At 42.7% G+C, this 25,894-nt stretch overlaps 1 protein-coding gene across 4 annotated transcripts; it reads left to right on the top strand.

The window, feature by feature from the left end:
* The first annotated feature begins 1,689 nt into the window (after nucleotides 1-1,689).
* C1H6orf118 (chromosome 1 C6orf118 homolog) lies at nucleotides 1,690-25,615 on the top strand. Of its 4 annotated transcripts, none has more exons than XM_049905121.1 (10): nucleotides 1,690-1,745; nucleotides 8,780-9,456; nucleotides 10,755-10,877; nucleotides 12,570-12,629; nucleotides 13,977-14,101; nucleotides 17,580-17,638; nucleotides 20,909-21,087; nucleotides 22,024-22,077; nucleotides 22,557-22,618; nucleotides 25,393-25,615. In XM_049905121.1, the coding sequence occupies exons 1-10, from the start codon at nucleotides 1,721-1,723 to the stop codon at nucleotides 25,499-25,501; spliced, it is 1,473 nt and encodes a 490-aa protein (XP_049761078.1). In that variant the 5' UTR covers nucleotides 1,690-1,720; the 3' UTR covers nucleotides 25,502-25,615. The 4 variants fall into 4 exon arrangements, with proteins under 4 accessions (XP_049761078.1, XP_049761087.1, XP_049761061.1 ...); XM_049905130.1 differs by lacking the exon at nucleotides 1,690-1,745 and adding an exon at nucleotides 1,849-1,953; XM_049905104.1 differs by lacking the exon at nucleotides 1,690-1,745 and having other exon boundaries at nucleotides 8,570-9,456.
* Nucleotides 25,616-25,894: the final 279 nt, after the last annotated feature.

Below are 25,894 nucleotides of genomic sequence, written 5' to 3'. Positions count from 1 at the left end.
CTTGGCCCCTTCCTGCCCATCTACAAAGGAAAATGGAAAATAATTTTTGCTGTTGGTCTGCACACAGTGGAAACTATGGAATATTTTACAATCTATAAAAATAGCTGTTTTATCAAATAACTGTGCAGTTCTGGGCAGAGAGGCTCATTGCTTGCCTCTAGTAGCTGGTAACCTAGGATCCTGGGCTGCTACGTGGTTAAGCCTGTTTATAATTCATTTAGAGTGGGAGACACAAAGCATTTCCTCACATGTGTTGATACTTAGATATCCCTGTGTAATGTGGCATTTTCATGTCAATATTTCCAGATATACCTCCAAAAAACAAAACCAAACTCGCTGCTGTCAAGTTGTTTCCAACTCATAGCTACCTGTAAGACAGAGCAGAACTGCCCCATAGGGTTCCAAGGAGCAGCTGGTGGGTTTGAACTGTCAACCTTTTGGTTAGCAGCTGAGCTCTTAGCCACTGTGCCAGCAGGGCTTCAGATGTGCCTAGATGTCTAAAACACTGTTAGCAATGGAGAAAGAAAAACAATGAATGCTTGGGTTGGCCATTTCCCAGATTAAGTTTCAAATATGCCTAATTGTTAACACGATATGGTCTTACAACCCCGTGGCTTCCAAAATGCAGACATTTAAAGGTACTTGGCAAGCCCTAGTGGACCCCAAAATATTTCACGTGCCAACGATCTCTTCCCTGAACCCATCACTTCCATGACTGCGTCACCCGTTGCCGTGGGGTTGGCTCTGACTCATGCTGCCCCCTGTGTCCGGAGCAGGACTGTGCTCCACAGGGTTCTCCACGGCTCCTTTTTCAGAAGTAGGTCACTAGGACTTTCTTCTGAGGGGATCTGGGCGGACTTAAACCTCCAGCCTTCCTGTTAGCAGTGGAGCGCCTTAACCCTCTGAGCCACCCAGGGATTCCCATAACTCTGTGGGGTAGGTATTATCACTCCCATTTAGAATCAGTAGGTGGCCAGGGCTGGTTTCAAAGTCCTGTCTCCTGAAAGCAAGTATAGGCCTCATTCCACTACACCTCATTCTTTCTGGCTGGAAAAAAAGAAGAAAAAAAAAACATTTACATAGATTACAGTTATAAACAACCAGGAACTCTGAGTTTTTTAGCATTCTGCCTTCTTGACACATGGGATAGCTGATGATAAAGCACAGACTTTGTGGTGAAACAAACAGGCATCTCCACTCTTTTACTCCTTGATAACTCTTCCTGAGCCAGTTATTTTGCCTCACAGGATCTCCATTCCCCACTGCAAAACACATGCAAACAACAAGAAAGTGACTCAGTGACAACTGAGAGCCTGGCACCTAACATGACCTACAACCACCAGGTACACTTGCGTAGGTTGCACACTGTACAACATGCCCGTCTCCATAGGGAATGCTCAACCAAAGACTAGTTACCTTTTGCACCCAGGTTTTGGGAAGGGATTAGAGAGGGCAAGAGTATTTTAATACTTTTCAAATCACACAAAAAGCACTTTGTTTAGAAAATGAAAACAAGCAACAAACGCCTAGTCCACTCCTTGCTGAAAAAGCAGGGAGGCATGAAGAGGTGAGGGGTCCTTGGAGAGATTCCGCGGGGGCTGTGGCCTGGTTGCTTAGCAGCAGAGGCACTGCTGGGAGCAGGGACTCAACTCGGAATGTTTACCTGTTCCCTCAGAAACCCAACAGCCCGGCCAGGTGGCAGAGCAGAGAGAGGGTGGCCATGGCTGGGGATCCGGAGCCTGAAAGTAAGTAGACAAGGAGCTAGCGTCCTGTGTTTGGCTTTTGTCGTCTGTTTGCTGTCTGATTGCCTAGAAGCCTGGCTTCTCCCAGCCAGGTCTGAAGAATGGAATCCGCCTGGTGGCTGGGATCAGCAACAGGACGCCCAGGGCTTAGGACTGGATTTGAGATGTGTTGACTCCTCAGAAAATCTAATCATGACGCCAAAGAAGAGAGGTGGGATAAATGTGTGTAAGCGTGTCTGTGTGAGCGTGTGTGTACGTGTGTGTGTGTTTGCATGTGAGTGTGTGTGGTGTGTGCTAGTGTGTATGTGAGTTTGGGTCTGTATATGTGTGTCAGTGCCTGACTGTGTATGTGCATGTGTGTGTCAGTGTGTTTGTGTTTGTGAGTGTGTGTATGTGTGTGTGCTGTGAGGTGTTTCAGTATGGATGTGATGTGTGTGTCAGTGTGTGTGTTTGTAAATGTGTGTCATGTTCCTGTCTGTGAGCGTGTGTGTTGTGTGGTATATATGTCAGCGTATGGGTGTGTGTTTGCATGTGTGTGGTGTGTGTCTGTGAGTATGTGTGTGTTTCAGTATGTGTGGTGTGTGTCAGTGCAGTGGCTCCACTCGGGGGGAGCAGGGGTGCAGACCACACTCAGTGACACCATCAGAGGGGGCAAGGGCCAGGCCAGCCTCCAGGGCACAGAGCACGGCCACCATTTTTGAAGCTGAGTGGAGTTTTCAGACGGTCGGGGACCCGGACACCACCAGGAGGAGGGAAAGGTGGAGAGGTAGGGAGGGGGAGGTAGCAGAGGGGGTGCTGGGCAGGTGCTGGGGTGGAGGGGCTGCTCCCCCAATCCCTCTCTCAGATGGAGGGAGAGGGTGATGGGCTTCACTTGCACACGCTACAAGCAGGAGCTGTGGTTTTGTTGCTGCGGTGGGGTAGGAGGTGACACCACCCTAGTGACGCCACCATGTGAGTGTGTGTGCGTGAGTGTTTGAGTGTGTGTGTGCGTGTTACCTCGAAGGATGAGGAGGAGCAGTGAAGGGAGATTTCCAGATGCAAGTTCAGAGTGCTCTTTGAAAAGCTAAATTTCAGATTATTTTCCGTGGCATATTTCCATTCTGCAATCCTCACTAAGCAACCACAAACACAAAACATCCATATTTGTGGTGTACAAAACTTTTTACCATTTCTTACTTTAGTTAGCCTCCATTTTCCCGAAGGCTGCTATTGTTACTGAGATCTTACAAATAGGAGTCTGGGGGGATTCTTTTGACTCCAAGTCCATAGCTTTTCTCACAGTCTCAGTGCATGAAAACAGGGGTACTGATTCAGGTGAACTTGGGTTTGAGAGAAAGTTGTAGGATTTAGCAAAACAGTCAGAATTTTAAAATATTCTAAAATAAATTTCATTTTATTACTTTCAAATGTCTTTAGTACTGTTTAATGTGCGCTTACGGAGCAGATTGAGAGCGTGGGCCCTGGAGCCAGCTTGCACTTGACCATATACATTTCTTCACCTGCAAAAATGAGGGCAATAATAGTGCTTCTCATGGGGTCGTGGTGAGGATTAAACAAGTTAATGTATGTAAAACACTTATGTACTTAGCACATGTAAGTACTCCTTGAAATTTGCTATGATTATTACTGTTTCTTCAATGAGATTACAAGTTATGCCTCAAAGGAGAACGCCTCAGTCCTGAGCTTCCTCAGATGCCTCACCCAGAGTTCCTAACGGCCTGTGTGTTTCAAACATGTGAACGTTGGTTTGTTGTTGTTAGGTGCTACTGAATAGGTTCTAGCTCATTGTGACCCTATGTACAACAGAATGAAACCACTGCCTGGTCCTGTGCCATCCTCACAATCGTTATGTTTGAGCCCATTGTTGTAGCCACTGTGCCAGTCCATCTTGTTGAGGGCCTTCCTCTTTTTCAGTGACCCCCTACTTTACCAAGTATGATGTCCTTCTCCAGGAACTGGTCCCTCCTGATAACATGTCCAAAGTAAGTGAAATACAGTCTCATCATCCTTGCTTCTAAGGAGCATTCTGGCTGCACTTCTTCCAAAAGGACATTGGTTTAGTAATTGATATTTGTCTCAAGAGGGCCCTGGGTGCGCAAATGGTTACGTGCTGACTACTAACCCAAAGGGTTGGCAGTTAGAACCCACCCAGCAGCTCCACAAACAAAGACCTGGTGATCTGATTCCTTAAAGATCACAGCCAAGAATATCCCACAGAACAGTTCGACTCTGTAGCACATGGGTCACCATAAGTTGGGATCAACTCGACAGCAACAGTTTTTGTTTGTTGATTTGTCTCAAGAAGTATTGCCTAATAGGTATACTAAGGGAGCTCCCTACATGAACAGATAAAGGAGAACATCAGACTCTAAGGACACAAGAGTCCTTGATGTGTTTGGTGCTTGAAAAGTGATTGTTTTTGTAAGTTCTTTTAATATTTCTTCTGTTCCTCATGCGATTACCCAGTGTATTAGTTGTGTTAACAAAAATCTGCTCTTTATCCATAAAAACCCTCAACAAGATGGACTGACACACTGGCTACAACAATGGGCTCAAGCATAACAACGATTGTAAGGATGGGACAGGACCAGGCAGTGTTTCGTTCTGTGGTACATAAGGTTGCTATGAGTTGGAACCAGTTCAATGGCACCTAACAACGACAACAACGACATGCCTTGTGAGGCCTGTTTTGGGATATGTTTTGGAATATGTTATCCGGAAAGCTTTGCAAAAAAAAAAAAAAAAAAGTCCTAATGTATTATTTTTCTATTGCTGCTGGAATAAATTACCACAAATTCATGGCTCAGAGCAACACACACTGTCTCAGTCTCATGGTTTCTGTAGGCCAGGGGTCTGGATCCACTGCGCTGGGCTCTGCTCAGGGCTGAAAGCAAGGTGTGGATGGGCTGCGTTCTGTTCTGGAGGCTCTGAGGAAGAATCCAGCTCCAGGCTCATCCTGGTTTGACAGATTCCAGTCCTCGTGGTTGTACGACTGAGGTCCTGCTTCATTGCTGGCTGTCCAGTGAGGGCTGCCCTCAGCTTAGAGGCCTGTCTCTGGTACCTGCCTGTGTCCTCTCCCTCTCAGAGCCAGCACCGCTCCCCCGAATCCTCCTTATAATTGGAGTTTCTCCAACTTCCTCTTCTGACGAATCTCTCTTCTGGCTCCAGTCAAAGAAAATACTCTGCTTTTAAGGGCTCATGTGATTAGATTGGGCCCACCCAGATAATCCAGGCTAATCTTCCTCTTTTAAAGTCTATAACCTTAAGTAACCATCACCCGTCTGTCAGTCGTTGTACTGTGGTGGCCTGTGTGTTGCTGTGATGCTAGAAGCTATGCCACCAGTGTTTCTAATACCAGCAGGGTCATCCATGGTGTACAGGTTTCAGTGGAGCTCCAGACTAAGACAGACTAAGGCCTGGTGATCTACCTCCAGAATTTAGCCCATGAAACCCTGATGGACCACAACAGAATATTATCTGAGATAGTACTGGAAGATGAGCCCCTAGGTTGGAAAACGAAAAAAAAAAAAAAAAACAAAACAAATGGATTGCCACCAAGTCGATTCTGACTCATAGCAAGCTGTTTATCCCTGGTGGTGCAGTGTTTCAAGTGATCAACTGCTAACCAAAAGGTCAGTGGTTCTAAACCATTGACAGCACCTTGGGAGAAAGATGTGGCAGTCTACTTCTGCAGAGATTCACAGCCTTGGAAACCCTATGGGGTCACTATGAGTCAGTATCGTTATCGAGGAGACTCCACCGCAGTGGTTTCTAGGTTGGAAGGTACTCTAAATACACAGTGGCTGCAACAAGGACTCAAACACGAAGAGGGTACAAATCAGGCAATGTTTTCTGTTGTTCGTGGAGTCACCATGAGCCAGAGTCAATGGGACGGCAACTGGTACTGATAACTGCAATACATTCTGTAGGATATTTGCTAAATTTATGATGCCCTGGTAACGTGGTGGGTGTGGGGGAGACAGACAATAAGAATGCTCTGGAAAGAGACCAACTAGAATCCCTAGGGGACTCCACAGTTCCCAGAGATTAGACAACATGCGAGAGTGATTCCTAATAATTTTGACATTAAAGAGCTGTTCCTTGAATCCTGAAAAAGAAAATTTACTAATAATTTCTAAATTTAAAAACATTAAATGTTATAATGTTCTAAATACTTATTAATTCAATCCTGGTGCAAAAACCTACACCTTCATTATCAATACATATGCAAAGAGTCAGTTTGGTTTTACTTTAAAAAAAAAAAAAAAAACTTGTTTCAAGATCACTTTATAAAGAGCCATATTTTCCAAAGAATGATTTTAAACTGTTTTCTGTTGTTGTTGTCAGGTTTATGTGGCAGTATATTCAAAAATATTGTCAGAATGGGATCCATAGTATATATTATAAAAACCTGGAAGACAGAAATGGAATCTAGATTCATGGAATGTAGTAAAGCAAGTCTTACTACAATCAAGGGAAAGATTATTCTCAGTAGGAAAATGCTGGTGCTAATTAATTGGCTGATGGCTTCAAATCCTTTTTTCTTTGGAAATAAACAAAAGATAACACAACAACAATTAAGTTGCCGCCTTCTCCTAATTTTTCAAAGATTGTCGGTATAAAGTGCCTTTTAGTGCTTTATTTAAGTCTTAATGCCTGTGATGAATAATAACGATCATCTGCCTTGAAAGAATATTCTGTTAATATTTTAATAGTTCATAAATGCTTTCCTTGAAGTCCGAAGCTAATTAAGAGGAGGAATTCTCAAAAATCCCACCACTAAAATTATTTGCTCCAACATTTGTCAACATCAGCAGACCCAGGAGGGAAATGGTGACGTATTTTTATGCCAGGCAGGTCAAGAGGAGTCAGGGTCTAGGCTTGACAGTGGTCAGCAGGGTTCTAAATCCACCCCAAGATGTCTACCTCCTCACCCTGCATAATCTCCCTGGTCTGCAAACTTGAGATATCACTCCCATGACAGGGCCATGTGATATGGCACTGCTGACTTTACAATGGGGAAATCACCCAGGAGGGCCCGACCTAGTCATATGAGCCCTTTGAGAGCACACAGTTTTCCAGGCTGGACACGGAGGAAGCCAGCAGCTGGAAGCACGAGAAGGATTTCAAGAGCTGTTGTTGGCTTGAAAATGGAGGGGCCACATGCCAAGGGATGCGGGCGGCCTCTTGGAGCTGAAAGTGCCCTCAGCTGGCAGGCAGGGAGGAAACAGCTGCAAGGGATTGAATCTGCTGACAATAGCATTGAGCTTGGAAGCATTTTCTCTCAAAGCCTCCAGACGAGAACTCAGCCAGTTTGACACCTTGATTTCATCACATGAGACCCTGAGCAGAGACCCAGTCACGCTGTGCCTGCCCAACAGAACTGTGAGCTGATACACAGACATGGTTTTAAACTGCTATGTGTGTTTGGCACAAACGGCTAAGCACTCGGCTGCTAACTGAAAGGTTGGAGGTTCAAGTCCACCCAGAGGCACCTCAGAAGAAAACCCTGATGATCTACTTCTGAAAAATCAGTCATTGAAGACCTTATGGCGTACAGCTTTCCTCTGATGCACATGGGCTCACCATGAGTTGGAATTGGCCCAGTGGCAACTGGCTTTTTGTTGTTATGTGTTTTTAAGTGTGTGTTAGTTTGTTACTGAGAACCACGAGCTATTACAGTCCTTTGTTTCCTGGGGGCCTTTATTTCTTCTCCTGGGTGAACACAGACATAGAGTATCCTGGTGTTACTGTCACTGCTGTTGGATCTGGGTGGGTCACAGAAACGTGATGGATGCAGCATGGATCCCAGAAAATCCCCTTCTGCCTCCCTTTGCTCAGGTGGCTGTAGAACAGGGATATCATCCCACAGTTAGGGTGAAATGCTGGTGTTCACAAACCCCTCCACCGCTTCTCACCTATCGGGAACTGGGTCAGTCACAGGATCTCTCAGCCACCCCGCCTCTTTAAAAAAAAAAAAAAAAAACACGAGTGAATTACTTCCAGAGTGAATGGTTGTGTCACTAACAGGCACCAGAGGTGTATGGACAGGCAAATCCATGGCCCAGCTGTGCAGGACCAGGACCCCTCTGGGGCTCAGATGGGACTGATCACTGCTCTGTTTCCAGGAGTCATCTGCCCACATGGAGCCATAGAACTGACACACATGAGAAGAATGGGCACCTTCATGGAGGGGATTAGGGTTCCTGTTGACATCTCTAACTCCTTAGCCCCCTATAGGTGGAGAGAGGGAGGGAGAATTGCGTGATTCCTCAGTGGCTGAGGGGTGTGGTCAGGGACTTCCGAGAAATTTTATTATGAAAGTAGGAAAAAACAAAAAATGACACCTTTATTTCATCCATCTCCTTGCTTCAAAAACAACCTTTTCTCAAAGACAACAGCTGTATTCCCCAGCCTGTTGTGCAAAGTGTATTGTTGCCGTTAGTTGCTGTCAAGTTGGCTCTGACTTTTGGCAACTGTATGTATCACAGAATGAAATATTGCCTGGTCCTGCACCATCTTCACAATTGTTGGCGTGTTTGAGTCCATTGCTGCGGCTATCGTGTCACTCCATCTCATGGAGGGATTTCCTCATTTCACTGACCCTTGCTTTACTAAGCATTATGTCCTTTTATAGCTGTGAAGTATAGTAGAGGTCTCTAAACATCAGCATTAAGAATTATAATTACATTTTGTAACTTTCGCGCCAGAACCTTTGCTAATATTGTAAAAAATACTCCATCAAGTTTGTTTGTTTGTTTGTTTTAAATCCTTCTTGTTCTTGCCAGCCTGCAGGGCCCTTAATTTTCTGGTTGGGATCACATACTGGGTCGGCACCCGGCCACCTGTGGTTGCAGACTTAACTTAGACCTGCATGGACATTTTTGCTTTTAATGGCTGGGTAAGGTACTATCTTCCACCCCTCATCCATGGATCCTCCCTTGAGTTTGTGGTATGCCAGCTCAGGGAATGCACACTCACTTTTTGTGGGGGAGCTAAGAGTGGCATTGACTGGTCTCGTTATCTTTTCTGCACAGCTTACCTCAAGTGGAAACACTGTGAAACACCAGGCATTAAGACTCTATGCAACCTCACCCAACTTCTGAATAAGCTTCAAAAAGGCCACAGAGATGATGTCTACCTTTACATCTCTGGCTACCTGAATCCTAATAAGCTCTACAGGCCTCCGGAAACGATCTTATACCACTGGCCTAATGCCAATCGGCCGAGGAGGGAAGAAGTCTCCAGAAAGGAAAAACAACCTGATGAGAAGGTTGCAAAGATGAAGGATGCATTGGCTGATTTTACCATTAACACTGCTCTGGTTCCAGACGATGCTAAGAACACACCGCTATTCCGGTACCTGAACCCCAAGCCTCCTGGTCTGGATTCCATTGCAGGGGGGATTGTGAAAGAAGGGATAAAAGAGATGGGTGGGCTTCCTTCTGAGCAGCTAAAGAGAGAAGAGCTGAGATTGCCAGCGATGAGAGTTCTGAAGTACAAACCCATGCAGTCCAGCCGCCAGTGTGTGATGTCCCCCCCTGGCAAGGATGAATACCAATACATTGACTCGTATTTAGCTGGTATAACTAAAGCTGACAGATACAGGAGGTTTATGTGCTTCCAAAAAGACATCCTCGCCAAGCAAGATCTTCTGAAAAATGATTTTACAGGGAGCAAGATAGTGGTACACCATGAACAGAAGTTAGAGCAGGTAAGGAAGGCAGTTTTGCAATATGACCGGCATCTGTGCCGTAGCTCAAGGAGAATAAACACTGTGGACAGAGACTTACCCATATGGCGTGCATGTCCAGGTAGAATATAGCAAAGCTGCCAGTTGCTGAGAGCATATGACAGGAACAGTCGACGGTACCAGGGTGAAACACGAGAAGGCTGTTTGGAAGACGGTGAGTTGGAGGATATTTCAAAACTGAAAGCATTAGATGCTACACAGCATCTATGGTAAATAAAATTTTGTGAGCTAGCAGGAGGACCCGAGAAAAGATTTGCCTAACTCATTACGTTGTTGTTGTTAGTTGCCGGCAAGTTGATTCTGACTCATGACGACCCCGTGTGTGCAAAGTAAAAGAGCTCCATAGGCTTTTCTAGGCTGTGACCTCTCAGAAGCACATCGCCAGGCCTGCCTTCCAAGGAGCCTCTGAGTGGGCTTGAACTACCAACCTTTTGGCTAGCAGTTGAGCACTCACCCCTTTGCACCACCCACTATAACAGAATGTTAGTGAAAAGTGAAGAAAGAGTTGGTGAGTTACATAGTATGGGTAATGTTTGCCTAGAATCTCAAATCTCTCTAAAAAGTAATCCTGACATGAGGGATCCTTGATGGTGCAACTCTTAAGGGCTCGGCTACTAACCAAAAGGTTGGTGGTTTGAATCCAGCCAGCAGGTCTGCCAGAGAAAGGCCTGCTTCCGTCAAGATGACAGTCTAGAAAACCCTATGAGTCAGTTCTGCTCTGTCACACGGGGCCACCATGAGTTGGAATGGACTTGACATCACCTAAAAACAACAAGTGTGATGTCAGGTGCTACTGTGACCTAGCTGAGGGCTGTGAGTAGGACATACTGATTGGAGACATTATGTTTCAAGGAAAAAAATTCTGGACAGAGAAGAAAATAGCAGTCTACATTTGAAATAAACTAACGTTGATGAGGTTTCTGGCTGAGAGGACTGACGGAAAAGAGATGGGGCCTTGGGGATATTGTGGAGGCAGAAGACAGGACCACTGAATAGAGGATGTGAGAGGATGAATGATGAGAAAAAAGAACTAAAGAAAAGACATCTGGGTGAGTGAGTCATCAGGATTCTGCAAGTCTGGAGTGGAATCAGTTATCTGGGTTTGCTGCCTGGTTCTGCCAACACCAGGCTGTTGGGCAGGGGAGCTGGATACTTTGAGGAAAAACTGAATGGTGATTGTGATTCCTCAGGCTGGGAGGCTCTGTCCTGAAAGGGGAAGGAAGGAATCCTGAAGTGGGCTGCTTCTGTCTTTCCTGCAGGAGCTCCAGAAAATATGTGTGTGCCAGGCTCCACAGTTGAGTCGACTGCAGGTCTTTGGAAATGTCTTTGAAGATATTTGTAATAGTTCCTTTATATTTGGTGATATTCTGAAAGAAATTAAGGTAAGACACATGTTTCCCACATAACCATTGAGAACTGTGCAAAACTTCACACTCCTTATCTCACAGAAACTCTGCCACGGGTCAGGGCCCCATTCCACAGAAGGGAACGACTCACAGAGACTCGAAGGAGTCTGCCCAAAGCCACACAAGTCATGAATGGGCCACATGGAATAAAAGGCCAGTTAGCTCACTCCTCCAGCCATGTTTTCCAACTGACACTGGTTAATTATATATCACCCTTTGTAAATTTTACAAATGTAGTACATGAACTTCCATAACTGTAGGTATGTGGATTTACACGAATCCTTTGGAGTTAAGGGTTAAGAGGACAATTTGTTATAATTTCATGACAAAAGTGACTATCTTAGTTACCTAGTGCTACCATAACAAAAAATACCACAAGTGTATGGCTTTAAAGAAGAGAATTTTATTTTCTCACGGTTCTGGAGGCTAAATGTGCAAATCAGAGTCTTGCCCGTGTTGCTTCCTTTTGTGAGCCTCTCTCCTAGTTCCAGGAGACAGTCAGTGATCCTTGGTCCATCTCCCCCCCTTATGAGTCTCTGTCTGTTCTGCTGTTTTTGTAGACACTGCTCAGAAGAGATAGGCTGAGGATCCACTCTCATACTGGCATGGCCTCATTAACGTAACAAAAGAAACCGTCTATTTCCAAACAGAGTCATATTTACAGGTATAGGGGTTAGGACTTAACCATTTCTTTTTTTGTTTTCAGTACAATAATTGCCAGTTTGTTTTCAATTTAATTTTTTTTGAAAATATACACAGCCAAGTGTTCACTCTTTCAACAGATTCTGAATGCACAATTCAGTCACATTGTTTACATTCGAGTTGTATAACTGTTCTCACTACCCTTTGCCAAATTATGCCATCACCGTTAACCTAAAGTCACTGTCCCCCAAGCTTCTTGTCTAATCTTTTGAGATGCTGTTGTCGGTTTGACCCCACACAGATAGGTCTTTGAGACAGCACAATGCTCAAGGCAGACATACATTATGGGTTAGACTAAACTGCTGTTTGGTTCAAAGCAGACTTCTGGGAAAAGTTTTGGTTTGAGGATTAAGGCTCAGAGATTATCTCAGGGTGACCTGTTTTGGGCTTCATCCAGCCTCAATGGCTCCAGAAGATCTGGATTCCATTTAGAATTTGATGTTCTGTTCCATCCTTCCCCCCCTCCCCCCCTCCCCCCACCACTTTGATCAGGGTTCTTTTATAGACTCTTAGATAAAAATGTTTAGTAATCAAGTTGAAATCAGGTTGCTTACAAGTCCTACTTTTCTTTATGTCCCTAATGACAAGGGCTGCTTAAAAATGGCAGCACACTAGCTGTTCTCCAGAGAAGGTCCTTGTTAATGGATGGTCATCTCCATCCAACAGTTCATCAGTCCCCAGGCTACCAAGCTTCCCCTATGGAAGGAGGTCATTGTGTGTGTATCAAGGTATTTCATACTAATATTCTGAGGGAATCAATAGCTAATACTCACATATAATTCAAAGATGTGAGATGTTATAAATTGTGTCATTTATACTGCTTAATACATTGTAGGAATGTTTATATTTTTTGAAAGAATCTAAATTGACATCATGTTACTTACACACACACAACAAAACCTACATTGCTGTTTAATCTCCTAACAGTTGTACAAAGAAGTTTTTGTTTTTGTTTTTCTGGTGCAGAATGAATATGAACTCTACATGGCCATCCTCCTGGCCTCCCAGCCCACAGCCCAGTACAAGGTAACAGCCACGCATGGAACCACATACCCTCACTTAAATTTTGAGTTTAATTAAGTTTAATACTGCCATCTTATAAATTAGGAAGCGGAGTTTCTTTTGTTGTTGTAGTTGTTGTTATTATAGTTCTAATTGTTGTGGTTAGGTGGTGTCGAGTCAGTTCTGACTCTTAGTGACCCTATGTACGACAGAGTGAAACACTGCCCAGTCTTGTGCCATCCTCATAATCACTGCTGTGTTCAAGCCCATTGTTGCAGCCACTGTGTCAATCCATGTAGTTAAGTATCTTCCTCTTTTTCACAAACTCTCTACTTTTCCAAGCATGATATCCTCCTCCAGGAATGGTCCCTCCTTATAATACATCCAAAGTACGTGAGACAAAGTCTTGCCCTCCTCACTTTTAAGGAGCATTCTGGCTGTACTTCTTCCAGAACAGATTTATTCGTTCTTCTGGCAGTCCATGGTACATTCAGTATTATTCACCACCACCATAATTCAAAGGCATCAATTCTTCTTCTCTCTTCCTTATTCATTATCTGGCTTTCACATGCATATGAGGCAATTGAAAATACCATGGCTTGGGTCAGGTGCACCTTAGTCCTCAAAAAAGAATTTCTTTATATATGACAAAATCAGAGCATTACAAGGTGGTAGGTTCCAGCTTCTTTCTCAAAGAACAATCAATTGTATCATTTTCTTCATTTTGAGATTTCTTATGCAGCAGAAACACAAGCTTCTTGTTTTACAGGAAGAAGCAAGGACACCACTTGGGGACCTAGCTTGTTCCTTACTTTTCCAGGCTGAGTCAGAAAGGAACATGTTCACACATATCTCAGTCAAACACCAGGATGAAAGAACTCAGACACTAATAGGGTTCTGGATCATTCTTTCTAAAAAGTCTGAAAGCTGGGCCGTGCCCATCCTCTTCTCAGGCAAGGGTCTTCATTGGACCACATTTGAGTATAATATTGCTTTATCTCTATGTATTGAATGAATACTTTTATCATTAGTTTAGGAGAACTAATTGTGGTGCTGATAAGTAATTTACCAGAAGCATTATACTTAGAACATCCTCCCCCAATACAAATCAACAATGAAACTCTCCACTGTTCAAAAACATTTCTTAGGAAAATAAAACCTTTAATTTTGAAAGAAACCATTTTACCCAGAACTTCACTTGACTAGTTATGCCTTCTTCAATAATTCTCCCTCACTTAAATCATTCTTCTTGATTTATTCAGTCATAATTTATGTTTTAACCCAGAATGACTTGAATGCACTGTGGTAACAGCAACATATTCATAGCCTCCTCTGCGTTGTCTCATACTCTGTGTGCCTTGTCTTGTCTAGACTTTGCTGGCTCACCTAAAGGGACTGGAGAGGAGTCCTGTGAAGACAGCCGATGTGGACCAGGCCAGGGAGGAGTTGAGGGTGATTGTGAGGGCCACCAAAGCTGCCATGGAGCACAATGACAAGTAAGATGGCAAAGATCTGATTGGATCTATTTTTGGATGCATTTATTTACAAGCTCTTAAAACCATGTGGCAAACATGCTGGGGCAAGATGGTAAGATGGATCGCTTTTGTGTGGCCTTTCTAGCCATGGTCTTCTAACTCCCACCGAAGCGATTGGGTAGAACTGTGTGATAGGATAATTGTGGCCCACCAAAGGGATTGGTCAGTTTTTCCATCCTGCTGGGTTTGAAATGAGCCACCCCAGAGGCAGGGAAGAGAGAATCTCAGTGCCACCAAGGAAGAACAGCAAGAGCCAGCATGTTCTTTGAGCTGTGACACTGAAGGCTGCCAGATCCAGCAGCAGAGACCTGGCAGCAGAGACTGAGCAGCAGGAGATGGCATCGTGAGCTTTCCAGCCCACAGAGAGAAAAAGCTGAGTACCTCTGAGGAGAGGCCTACGGCCAGGGAGAGGCGTGCCTGCAAGCACCGTTGGGAAAAGGCTATCCTGATGCAAGAACTGTATCCTTGAGTGTTCCTGTGCCCAAATTGTTACCTCCCCAATAAACCCCATAATCATGAACATGATCTGTGAGTTCTCTATGGCCTTTGCAATGAATTATTGAACCCAGCAGAGAAGCGGAGAATACTGTGAGAAGGACGGTTGATGTCAGAATTAGTAAGGATGGAGGAGAGAGGAGGCACATCTGACTTCCACGTCATAGTAATCAGCCTTGGGCTGTTGATCTTGATTCTCCTTCCCCTTTGTGAGGTTACAGGAGGTCAGATATTGCCCCCATGCCATTTTTACAGTTGGTGTCAGAATTGGTAAAGATGGTGGAGAGAGAAGGTGTCTCTGGCCTCCACCTAGTGGGAGTCAGCATTGGGGTGTTGATCGTGGTTCTCCCTCCTCTTTGTGGGGTTGGAGGAGGCCAGACACTGCCACCACATGGATTTACAATTTTTCTGCACTGTTGGGTGTGGTGTGCCTCTACCAATATCACACCTGTCCTCTGGCCTTACCACAAGACATCATGTATGTGACTAGGGTATTCTACTCAAATCTGGCATTTCAGTGGATCGGGGAGCGGGGAGTTGGAGAGGTTTCTGTGAAGGAGTCTCACTTCTTATTTGGCAGTTCCATGAAGACTTACTAATAGGTGAGAGGGCTACAGAGTCAAGATGCTTCTTATGAACCCCACAATTATTATAACTTAAAAAAAAATTCATATAAACTCTCTTTATAGCCTTCCAAGGTCAAATCCTAATTGGATAAGAAACATTGTAAAAGATTAAAAAAAAGGAGAAAAATTAAAGCAAACTAATAGGAGTCATGTAAATCTGAAAAACGTCCTAAAGAATGCCCCCCCCAAAAGACTATGTTCTCAGTGTAACTAAAAAATGGAAAGCATCCATCATTCAAGATACCTGCAAATAGAAGAATAAATATCAAGTGTCACTGACCCATTGTCCAAGCTCCCGCTGCCAGCCTTTGTGGGAGCAAGGGCAGTTTGGGAAAAGTGCATAGAAGACACAAGAGTGGAACTAGTAGAAGGCATACAACCACTGCCAGAGAGAGAAAATCTACCCTAAGTGAAAATACTGCACAGGTGGACTGATAGGTCAGTCAGAGCATGGCTACAGGAAGGGGACAAAGTGATGTGGAAGCAAGGAGATAGTTTTGAAATGATAATAACCTGGGGAGAAGGAGCTTAAGAGAAAGTGAGCAGCATCCTTCAGACTCTGGAGTGAAGGGAAAAAGAAGGAAGAAAGGGAAATTTAGAATCCTAAAAAACAAAAAGAAAATCAAAGGGCACACAGCCCTGCCCCACGGCTCTTCCTCCTTCCCTCCAAACAAAAAAGCTATCCAGTAAAAATAAAAACAAAACAACAAAAACATGATGTTCTACACTGATAGAAAAGGGTCCCATTGAATGAGGAATCTCACACACTATTCCACAGCACTAGGCCTGTCTGCAAAAATACAGAGGTATAAACAGTTTTTGTCTACACATAATACTATGGAAAGAAAACAGAAAATGATGATTCAAACAATTTAGCTGATAAATACACCTGTTATGCCAAAAAAGTCAAAGAATAAAACTGTAACACAGCACTCCAAACTAATATTTAAAAAAAAAAAATTCAGTATATGAAAACAACCTCTAATCGGCAATTTAAAAACTATGCACAGAAGTCAACAACAAAAAGGAAGAAATGAAACAGACTTGAGAATACAGGAAGTAGCTGAGAAAGTCAAAAGTATATCCTACATCAAGACTAAACTACAATATGCTAAGGAAGAATAGTTTTGAATGAAGATATAAAAAGGGGCATTGGAGAAAAATAGGAAAGCCACTAAGAGAATAAAAATGAGAGGGAATAAAAGAGAGAAAAAGTGGTTGAAATAGAAAACAGACAAAGAAGATCAAATTCACATATAATTCAAGTCTCTGAAGAAAAATAAAGTGATATAACAGAAATATTTAAAACTATAACATACGAAAACTTTCTGGAAATTAAACCCTCTGAATCATTATTATTAATCTATCGGACCCCCAGTTTCTTAAAATGGAAGGTCATACAACCTTTCTCCCTTAGCTAGTGATAAAGTGAGCTAATGTGTATGCAAATATTCTTAAACCATTAGACCTCTTGTAGATATGGGCATTAAGTGATTTGTGGTGGTTGATTTTTTTAACCAAAGCATAGTATTCCCCTCAATATATGCAATATTTCCTTGCTGTTGTTAGGTGCCATCAGGTCAGCGTCAACTCATGGCAATCCCATGTGACAGAGTAGAACTGCCCCATATGGTTTTCTAGGCTGTAATCTTTATGGGACCAAACTGCCAGGGCTTTCTCCTGTACAGCCACTGGTCGGGTTCCAACCACTAACTTACGGTGAGCAGCTCAGTGCTTAACTATTGCACCACCAGAGCTCCTTAATACCTCATTAAACCCAAAGCCAAACCCGTTGCTGTCGAGTTGATTCTGTCTTATATTGACCCTGTAGGACAGAGTAGAACTGCCTTGTAGGGTTTCTAAAGAGCAGCTAGGGAATTTGAACTGCCGACCTTATGGTTAGCAGATGAGCCCTTAGCCGCCAGACCCCCTTTTTTCATTCTCTAAATATATTAGAAATAATATAGCCTATTTAGTTTATTTTGAACCGAGAAAAGGATACAAAGAGGTTATGATTTTTTTTTTTTCACTTTTCAAAATTGCTTGCGTGTTATTTTTAGTTCAAACATAGTAGAATTTCTAAATTATACCTGTGGGAATGAGTCAGGCTGCACAGGAAAAATGCACAGGAAGAAAATGCACTTGACTAATTAGGCTCTTGGTTTATACACATCTTCAAGTTACCTTTTCTTTGGCTGGAAACTAAAGAGATCAGTATTTATCTTTCAATTAAAAAAAAAGCGACATAAAAATAGTCAAAAGAATAAAGATATGAGAGGGTTCAAATGTTCACTATTTTTTCTGTTACCAAATTGTAGACTCAGAAGTGAATTAGAGGCGGAGCGTTTGTTGCTGCAATCTGCTAAGGAAAAATCAGGCAAGTAATTTGCTGTGACATTGGGTGAAAAAACTTCATCTCTGGCCTCAGGGTACGTGGCCTCCTGCTGTTGCTTATTTGAAAGGTTTTTCCAAGAAGTTATTACATTTTAGTTTTTCATTTTTGCAATAAAGTTAGTTTTTACTTCATCTGAAACTACGTAAGTGAAAGCCTTTCAAGGCGTGAGGACATGGTCAATTTCTTTGGAGATTCCTCCCAGTTTGAAATTATAAATCCGGTTTCTATTACTCTGGTTACCTCTGGTTGTTTAGTTTCTGTGCACCCAGATACAACATGAGCACCATTTCATTATTCTCTCAAGTCTTAGTTTGGTGCTTTTAGAGCAGCATTGAATTAATTCACAAAACTTTGGAATTGATGCTAAGAAAATTGGACCAAATTATACATATATAGGAATTAAGGAGCCCTGGTGGTGCAGTGGTGAAGTGCTTGTCTACTAACAAAAGGTTGGTGATTTGAACTCATCAGCCACTCCACGGGAGAAAGATGTGGCAGTCTGCTTCTGTAAAGATTACAGCCTTGAAAACCCTGTGCGGCAGTTCTACTCTGTCCTATAGGGTCGCTATGAGTAGGAATTGACTCAATTGCAATGAGTTTTTATATGGCAATTAGATCCAAAGAGGAAATGTTGAAGGACTAAACGTTGTTTGTCATAGAGAAAGTGTCTTGATGTGTGTGGTGACATTTATAGGGGATTATGTTTTTTTTTTTTTTTTTTTATGAACACTGGCTCAGCACATGCACAGGGGAGAAACAGAGAAAGAGCATCTGTGACCTCTTGTGGTTACCAGGTTAACAGCCAGGAAGACACAGTCCATTCTGGTTTCCAGAACCTCCAGATATTTATTCCTAAAGCAAAGTAAGCCTGTCCCAATGCAGATGTGCTCTACCTTGCAAACACCTGAACATTTTCTGCCCATTTTAGCCTTCCTCCTTACCATGGCAAGTGATGGTGGAGGCTTTGCTAGGAAAGCAGGTGGGCTTTCTAACAGGTGATGTGACCTATGGTAGCCACACAGGCTCACTCCTAGCTCCTCCCACTTCCTACTGTGTGACTCTGTGCTCCATAGTTTAAGCTTCTGCCATCTCAGCTGCCTGTTAAGTGGAAATAATGACAGTCCCTTTCCTCTGAGGTTCATTACTTTTGGCTCTACCTGTCTTTACATCCAAGCTCCAGTCAATCACCAAGCCGCACTTTTCTCTATTGCCTAGATAGCTTTTATGAGGCATTGGTGGTTCAGTGGCTCAATTCTCACCTTCCATGAGGTAGACCCGGGTTGAATTCCTGGCCAATGCACCTTATGCAAAGCTGCCACTTGTCAGTGGAGGCTTGTGTGTTGCTATGATGCTGAACAGATTTCGGCTGAACTTTCACACTCAGACAGACTAGGAAGAAAGACCTGGGGATCTACTTCTGAACACCTTATGGATCACAAGGGTCCAACCCACAACTGGAGAGGTGGCACAGGCCCAGACAGTATTTTGGTATGTTGTTTATGTGGTCACTTTGTGTCAGAGGGCACTTAGAAGGCAACAGACAAATTCAACAAATAGCTTTTGCCTCTCTCCACTTCCCTTCGTGCCTTGGGTCTCCTGACCTGGTGGAGTGTCACTTCTGGGTGATGCGATCACTTTCTCACCATGCTCCTGATTCTGATCTTATCCTTCTCATCCATTTTCTGTCCTGTAGAAAGAGTGATCATCACCTGTTCATACTTCTCCCCAGCTAAAAAGCTCTCAGCAGCCTTGACTGACTCCTTAACAGAGGTTGCAAATCCTTCCAGAACTGCCCTGCTTCCTCTCTGCCTTCACCTTTTGCTGCCACCCACCTGGCCCTCAGCGATCCAGTTTACTGTATGCTTTTGTTTTTATGGAAACCCTGGTGGTGTAGTGGTTAAGTGCTATGGCTGCTAACCAAAAGCTCAGCAGTTTGAATCCACCAGGCATTCCTTGGAAACTCTATGGGGCAGTTCTATTCTGTCCTGTAGGGTCACTATGACTCGGAATCGACTCGACAGCAATGGGTTTAGTTTAGTATTTTTGTTCTTTTTACTGAATGTTCCAAATTCTGCTCCACTACCCCTCTGCACCCCCTTGTACTTGTCTGACTCCTATCCATTCTTTGTATTTCAACTTCATCTTAGTCATCTACTGCTGCTATAACAGGAGTACCACAAGTGGATGGAGTTAACAAGGAGAAATTTATTCTTTCACAGTCTAGGAGGCTAGATGTCTGAATTCTGCATGACAGCTCCAGGGGAGGGCTTTCCCACTCTGTTGGCTCTGGGGGAAGGTCCTTATCATCAATCTTTCCCTGACTGAGGAGTTTCTCCGTGTAGGAACCCCATGTTCAAAAGATGAGCTATGCTCCCTGTGCTTCTTACTTGGTGGTATGAGATCCCCTTGTCTCTCCATTCACTTCTCTCTTTTATATCTCGAAAAAGATTGACTTAAGAGACACAACCTAATCTTGTAGATTGAGTCCTGCCTCCTTAACATAACTGCCTCTAATCCTGCCTCGTTAACATCATAGAGGCAGGGTTTACAACACATAGGAAAATCATCTCAGATGACAAAATGGTGGACAATCACACAATACTGGGAATCATGGCCTAGCCAAGTTGACACACTTTTTGGGAAGACACAATTCAATCCGTGACAAACTTAGTCACAGTTTTCTGGCAAAGTTATCTTTGGAGCCTTCCCCACATTGTGTTTGGTGTTCTTGCTTTTTCTCCTTGTTGCATATTCCACTCCCTTCCTATAACTTTCTTGTAGTTGTCTGTTGGCCTGCACTGCTGTATCGTAAGTTCCGGAAAGCGCTATTTATCCTAATTCACCACTGATCCTTTCCACCTAGTATAGTGTCTGCACAAATTAAGTAGTCAATAAATATTTACTGATTATGTGAATGAATGAAAGGAGGAATACCTCCATTGTTGGAATGGATTATTTTTATTGAAGTGCTTGGCATTAGAGCTACTTTACATTATATAGCTATATACAGTAAAACGTGAAATCTGATAAGATGGAAACCTGTCAGAGAAGGAAAACGCAAATATTTTCCAGTAATAGCGTCAAAGGCATGGAACTTTTGACACCTGAAATAACAAGGCAGTCCTGTTGAGTTCTGGCTCTCACAGGTTTCATGGTATATATTTTAAGATGCAAAATAGTGTTAATACTACATAATACTTTTAATAAGTAAGAGCTGAGATATTGATATTTTACTTAAAAAAATATTTCCAGGATCATCTAAGAAAAATGTAATTGAAGAGGACCTTACTCTTATTGAGAAGGTTGAGAAGAAGAGATGTGAAATACTCAATAAGTGGGATGAAATTCAAGCTCTTGAAAAAGAAATTAAAACCACTTTGATTCATAAAGGGATTTCAGACATCACAGAGAGCAGCATTAAAAGCATAGAGGTACGCGATTTTGTCACCGAACGTTAAGATTATCCTCTTGATTCAGACCTTGGCAAGCACACGAAGCAGTTTGATTTTGTAAAAGAGTGAAAATACTTCAAAATTCAGTCCCAACGCATTTTCCTTTCAAAAAGTTAGAGGCAAATAATTAGAATGGTTAGAAAGATCTAACTAAAACTTGATAAAAATGAAGATGATTTAAAAAAATCCTATAGAACTCTATCATAATGTTCACATTGAATCTCTTTCAGGTCAATGTTCAAACTGGATATCCTTTAGTTCAATTTATGTCCTTTATAAGTTAACAGTTTTGGATAGAAAATGCTTGTCATAAAAATAATGGCTTCCATAATTAAGTACCTAGCATGTACTAAGTAGCTTTAGTGGGGCTCAGAAAGTTTAAGTAACCTTCCCAAGGTGACACAGTTTGGAAGTGGAAAAGCTGGGATTCAAGTCTAAGTCTTGTTTGGATCCAAAGCCCTTATAATTCCTATTCTGAAATGTTGACTTCATAGTTAGGTTTACACTTAGCTGTGCAACTATGCTGGAAGATAGGAATCCATTACTGCCATTGAAAGGACAGTTGACTACATTAAAAGTAGTTTTTAATTTAACAATTTTTGCCAATCATTTTCTTGATGAATGATATCCATGTAAATTATAATCTACATTTTTGAAATGCTGTGGTGTCTACTTTTTATGTGCCATAACTTCATTTTTAGTTGTATAGAATTCGAATCAGTGTAAACGCTAGTTATGGAGTTTAGGAGTAAGTCGTTGCTCTTTTTCCCCTGGTTATATAGTTAAACATATTTTTACCAGCATTGTCCCTCACTGCTAGCAATCATATAATACTTCTTGTCTCACAAATGGGGAAAAATAGTTAACAAATATTCTTAACCGAGCATCTTGCTTTTAAAACTATTTCTCCTTCAGAGTGAAGCTACAAAATTGGAGACATCAAATAGGGTTTTAAAGAAGAAAATAAATGTAAGTTTCGTGAATCAGTGTATATCAATATAAACATCCCCTCTAGAGTCTGCTTGTTCTGTGTCATAAGCCAAATAAGAATATAAGTGTTCTCTTCTTAAATTATAATTTTCTGTAATTGTAGTACTATCTTGCTATGTAGACTTTAGGCTAAAACTGGATGGGTTTAAACTAATAAACGTTTTAAACATTCTTTCTGAATGGCTGGATAAGCCACCCAGAACTGACCATTTCTCTGGAGCTTCCACATTACAGTTCATTGTAGTGTAATGAGTGAATTCAGTGACAAAGACTAATGAACTGGTTCCTCTAACAACTTCCAGGATATCCCTTGGAAACAGACCAACCAGTTGTTTAACAGACTATAATTCTGCTTCTATATATATATGTATCTCTCATATAATACTATATACAGTATGATTCAGTGTGCTGTTACGCATGCCGTTGTACATGACTGAATGATCTACAATGTGTGGTAGGTTCTTGAACAGCACGTGAAGCACACCATGGAGAAGAGTAAGCTGAGCGAGAAGGAGCAGCAGTAAGTACTGAGACCGTTGTGAGAGAACTCGAACAATGTCATGCTACACTCAAAGCCATTCATCCAAAATGAGACGGTACCCCTAGCGTGTTCACATTCAAGAGTGTAGACTTTAAAGACACATGCTGCATCTTTTTCTGTGCTTAAAAATCCTTAGTCCAGGGTTTAGACCTCAACATGTATGCATCATTTAGCAACGTAGAAGTGAATTCTTTGGAAAAAGCAGGAGAATTAGGACAGATTCTCATGAGCAGTGTCTTCACTTCCTACGGCTACTATAGCAAAACACCACAAAGTAGGGGGCTTTAAAGAATAGAAATGTATTGTCTTGTGGTTCTGGAGGCCAGAAGTCCCAGCTGAGGGTGTCAGTAGGGTCATGCTCTTTCTGCCTAAGCTGGCAGAAGATCCGCCCTTGCCTCTTCCAGCTTCTGGGAGCCCCAGGCTTGTCTTGGCGCTCCTTGGCTTGGAGAATTAGCTTTTCATGGCTGTATTCCCTATCCCCGGTGCCAAAGTGTTAAGCACTCGGCTGCTAAACATGAGGTGGGCAGTTCAAACCTACCAGTTGCTCCACGGGAGAAAGACGTAGCAGTCTGTTCTAGTAAAAATTTACAGCCTTGGAAACCACATGGGGCAGTTCTACTTTGTTCTATAAGGTTACTATGGGTGAGAATCAATTTGATGGCAATGGGATTGGGTTTGGTTTGGTCTCTTTGTGTCTCTTCTCCTCTTTTATAGGACACCAGTCATATAGGATTAGGGCTCACTCTACCCTAGTATGACTTAATTTATAATATCTTCAAAGAAAGACCCTTTTTAGCCAAGTAAGGTCATATTCACAGGTACAGGGGTTATGACTCCAACATATTTTTTGCCTACATAATAGGCAGTAAACAGTAAAAAGACTTTTGAGAGCAGGGATCCTAGGCTCAGTGATATCACCAAAGCACCAGCATTCTTCTTTCTTCCTGTTGTCCTCTGAGTATGGTTTCCCTTCTCAAGGCTGTCTTCAGGCATCAGGTCAATGTTCCATGGAGGAAGGTAGGGTAAGGTGAAGAACAAACAGCAAAGAGCTTCTCATCGTGAGGCTGTCCCATTTTATGTAGGAAAGTCCTTCCCAGGGATTTCTGCCATATCCCGTTGACCAGCTCCCTGTCCCTAAGCCACCTAACGGCAAGGGAGGCCAGAGATAGAACATTCCAGTCTTCAGCTTACTTGATAGGGAAAGCTATGGAAGAAAGGGGCTAAAATGGTGCTGCATGAGGCCATCTACAGCCAGCCATGTAATGTGGGTCCAGGTTTTATGGATCCTCAGATCATGTTGGGTGCCTTCTTAGAGGAAAAGCATACAGAACTACAAAATACAACAGGTAAGGCTTTCCCCAAGGCCTTGGCAAAGGTCCATGCAAGTGAAGGGCCCTGAAGTTTAAACATCATCATCTCCATGTAAACCCATCTCCATTACCACATATGCTTGGTCTGAAAAGTGCCACCCCCTGCTGCTGGGTCTGATGGTGACCACGGCGACATTTAAAAGCACAGTAGTCTTCTTTCTTTTCTCAGTAGGCGTGATGACTGGCGATCAGCTTTCTTTAGGGATCTTCTCTCGGCAATGGGGACGACCTTGGTAAATGACCACAAGAAAGGAGACTAGAATACAGCTGGTTCTGGGGTCTGACAGTACCCAGGGGACTGTAGCAGACAGAGGGAATCCCTGCTGCATGTTTTGACTTTGCTATAGGGTTGCTATGAGTTGGAATTGACTCAATGACAAAGAATTCGGGTTTTAGTTTATGATCAGTGGAATCGGGGTTTGTTATGGATTGAATTAAGGAGCCCTGGTGGTGCAATGGTTAAGAGCTTGGCTGCTAACCAAAAGGTTGGTCCCTTGAACCCATCCAGTGGCTCTGTGGGAGAAAGACCTAGTGATTTGCTCCCATAAAGATTGCAGTCTTGGAAACCCTATGGGGCCATTCTACTCTGTCACATGGGGTCACTATGAGTAGGAGACAACTTGGTGGCACCCAAAAACAAACCATCATAGATTGAATTGGGTCCCTCCAAAATATGTGTTGGAGTCCTGGCTCCTATCTCTGTGGATGCAATCCTATCTGGGAACAGGGTTTTAACTGTTATATAATGAGGCCATGTCAGTATAGAGTGTGTGTTAAATGCAATCACTTTGGGATATAAAAAGGGTAAGTTAAACACAGACACAATCACAAATGGGATTGGTGCTATGGGGGAGATAGTTACCACTTGGGGCTTGCCAAGGAGCCAAGGAATGCCAGGGTTACAGAAACTGAAAGAGATTGTCCCCCAGAGTCAACAGAGAGAGAGAGAGAGAGAGAGATTGAACCTTCCTTTAGAGCTGGTGCCTTGAATTTGAATTTTTAGCCTCCTGAACTGTAAGAAAATAAATTTCTGTTCTTTAAAGCCACCCACTTGTGGTATTTCTGTTACAGCAGCACTAAGTAACCAAGACTGGTTATTATGCCACTTGAGTCACTTTGTCGCCCTAAATTGTGAATATTTAAGTGTCAGATCTAAAGCATAATTATGGGAATATACCCATGTATTTAGAGCATCTTTGCTACATTTGAGGACAAAAATCTATTACAAGTACCCTTTAAAAGGGAAGATTGCTAAGTCTTATCTTGTCTGTTTTGGGGTAAATGCCTGTGTCCTGAAATAAATATTTATTCTGAAATTTTCATTTATGCTTAATGCCCTGTTTTTTTCTAATCTGTTATACTCATTTGTTATGCATTTTTTAGGGACCTTTGGGGATTTATTAATGAATTTGTAAAATCAGAAGAAACAAAAAGTAACTCTCAAGTAGCTGGAAAAATGACCCACGAAAATTCAGAACTCCCATGTGCATAGAGTGGATGTTTGCAGACATGTAAACTAACGAAGATATATTCCATTTTGTCATGTTTAGTTCCTGATAAAGTTAATGTTATTTGTATCCTGCTCAAGTTATTGAAATAAACACATGGCCACCTATGAGTAGTTTTGCTTTTGTACATATGTTCATAACAACACAACGTTCTTAGAGTATTTTCTGCTTTCATTTAATAACTATCTCCTGGGTGGGGAGAGGGAACTTTTTATTATTTGAAAGAGATGGGAAATTCAGCGCTGCTGTAATACAGATCAAAGTCCCTAGGCGGCACAAACGGTTTGCACACAACTGTTAACCTCACAGCGGTTTGAACTCGCTCAGCAGTGCTACTGAAGAAAACCCTGGCGATCTGCCGCTGTAAAGATGACGGC

Source organism: Elephas maximus, chromosome 1, assembly GCF_024166365.1.
Source record: "Elephas maximus indicus isolate mEleMax1 chromosome 1, mEleMax1 primary haplotype, whole genome shotgun sequence".
Classification (NCBI taxonomy): Eukaryota; Metazoa; Chordata; class Mammalia; order Proboscidea; family Elephantidae; genus Elephas; species Elephas maximus.
This window is presented reverse-complemented; position numbering and strand designations above follow the sequence as displayed.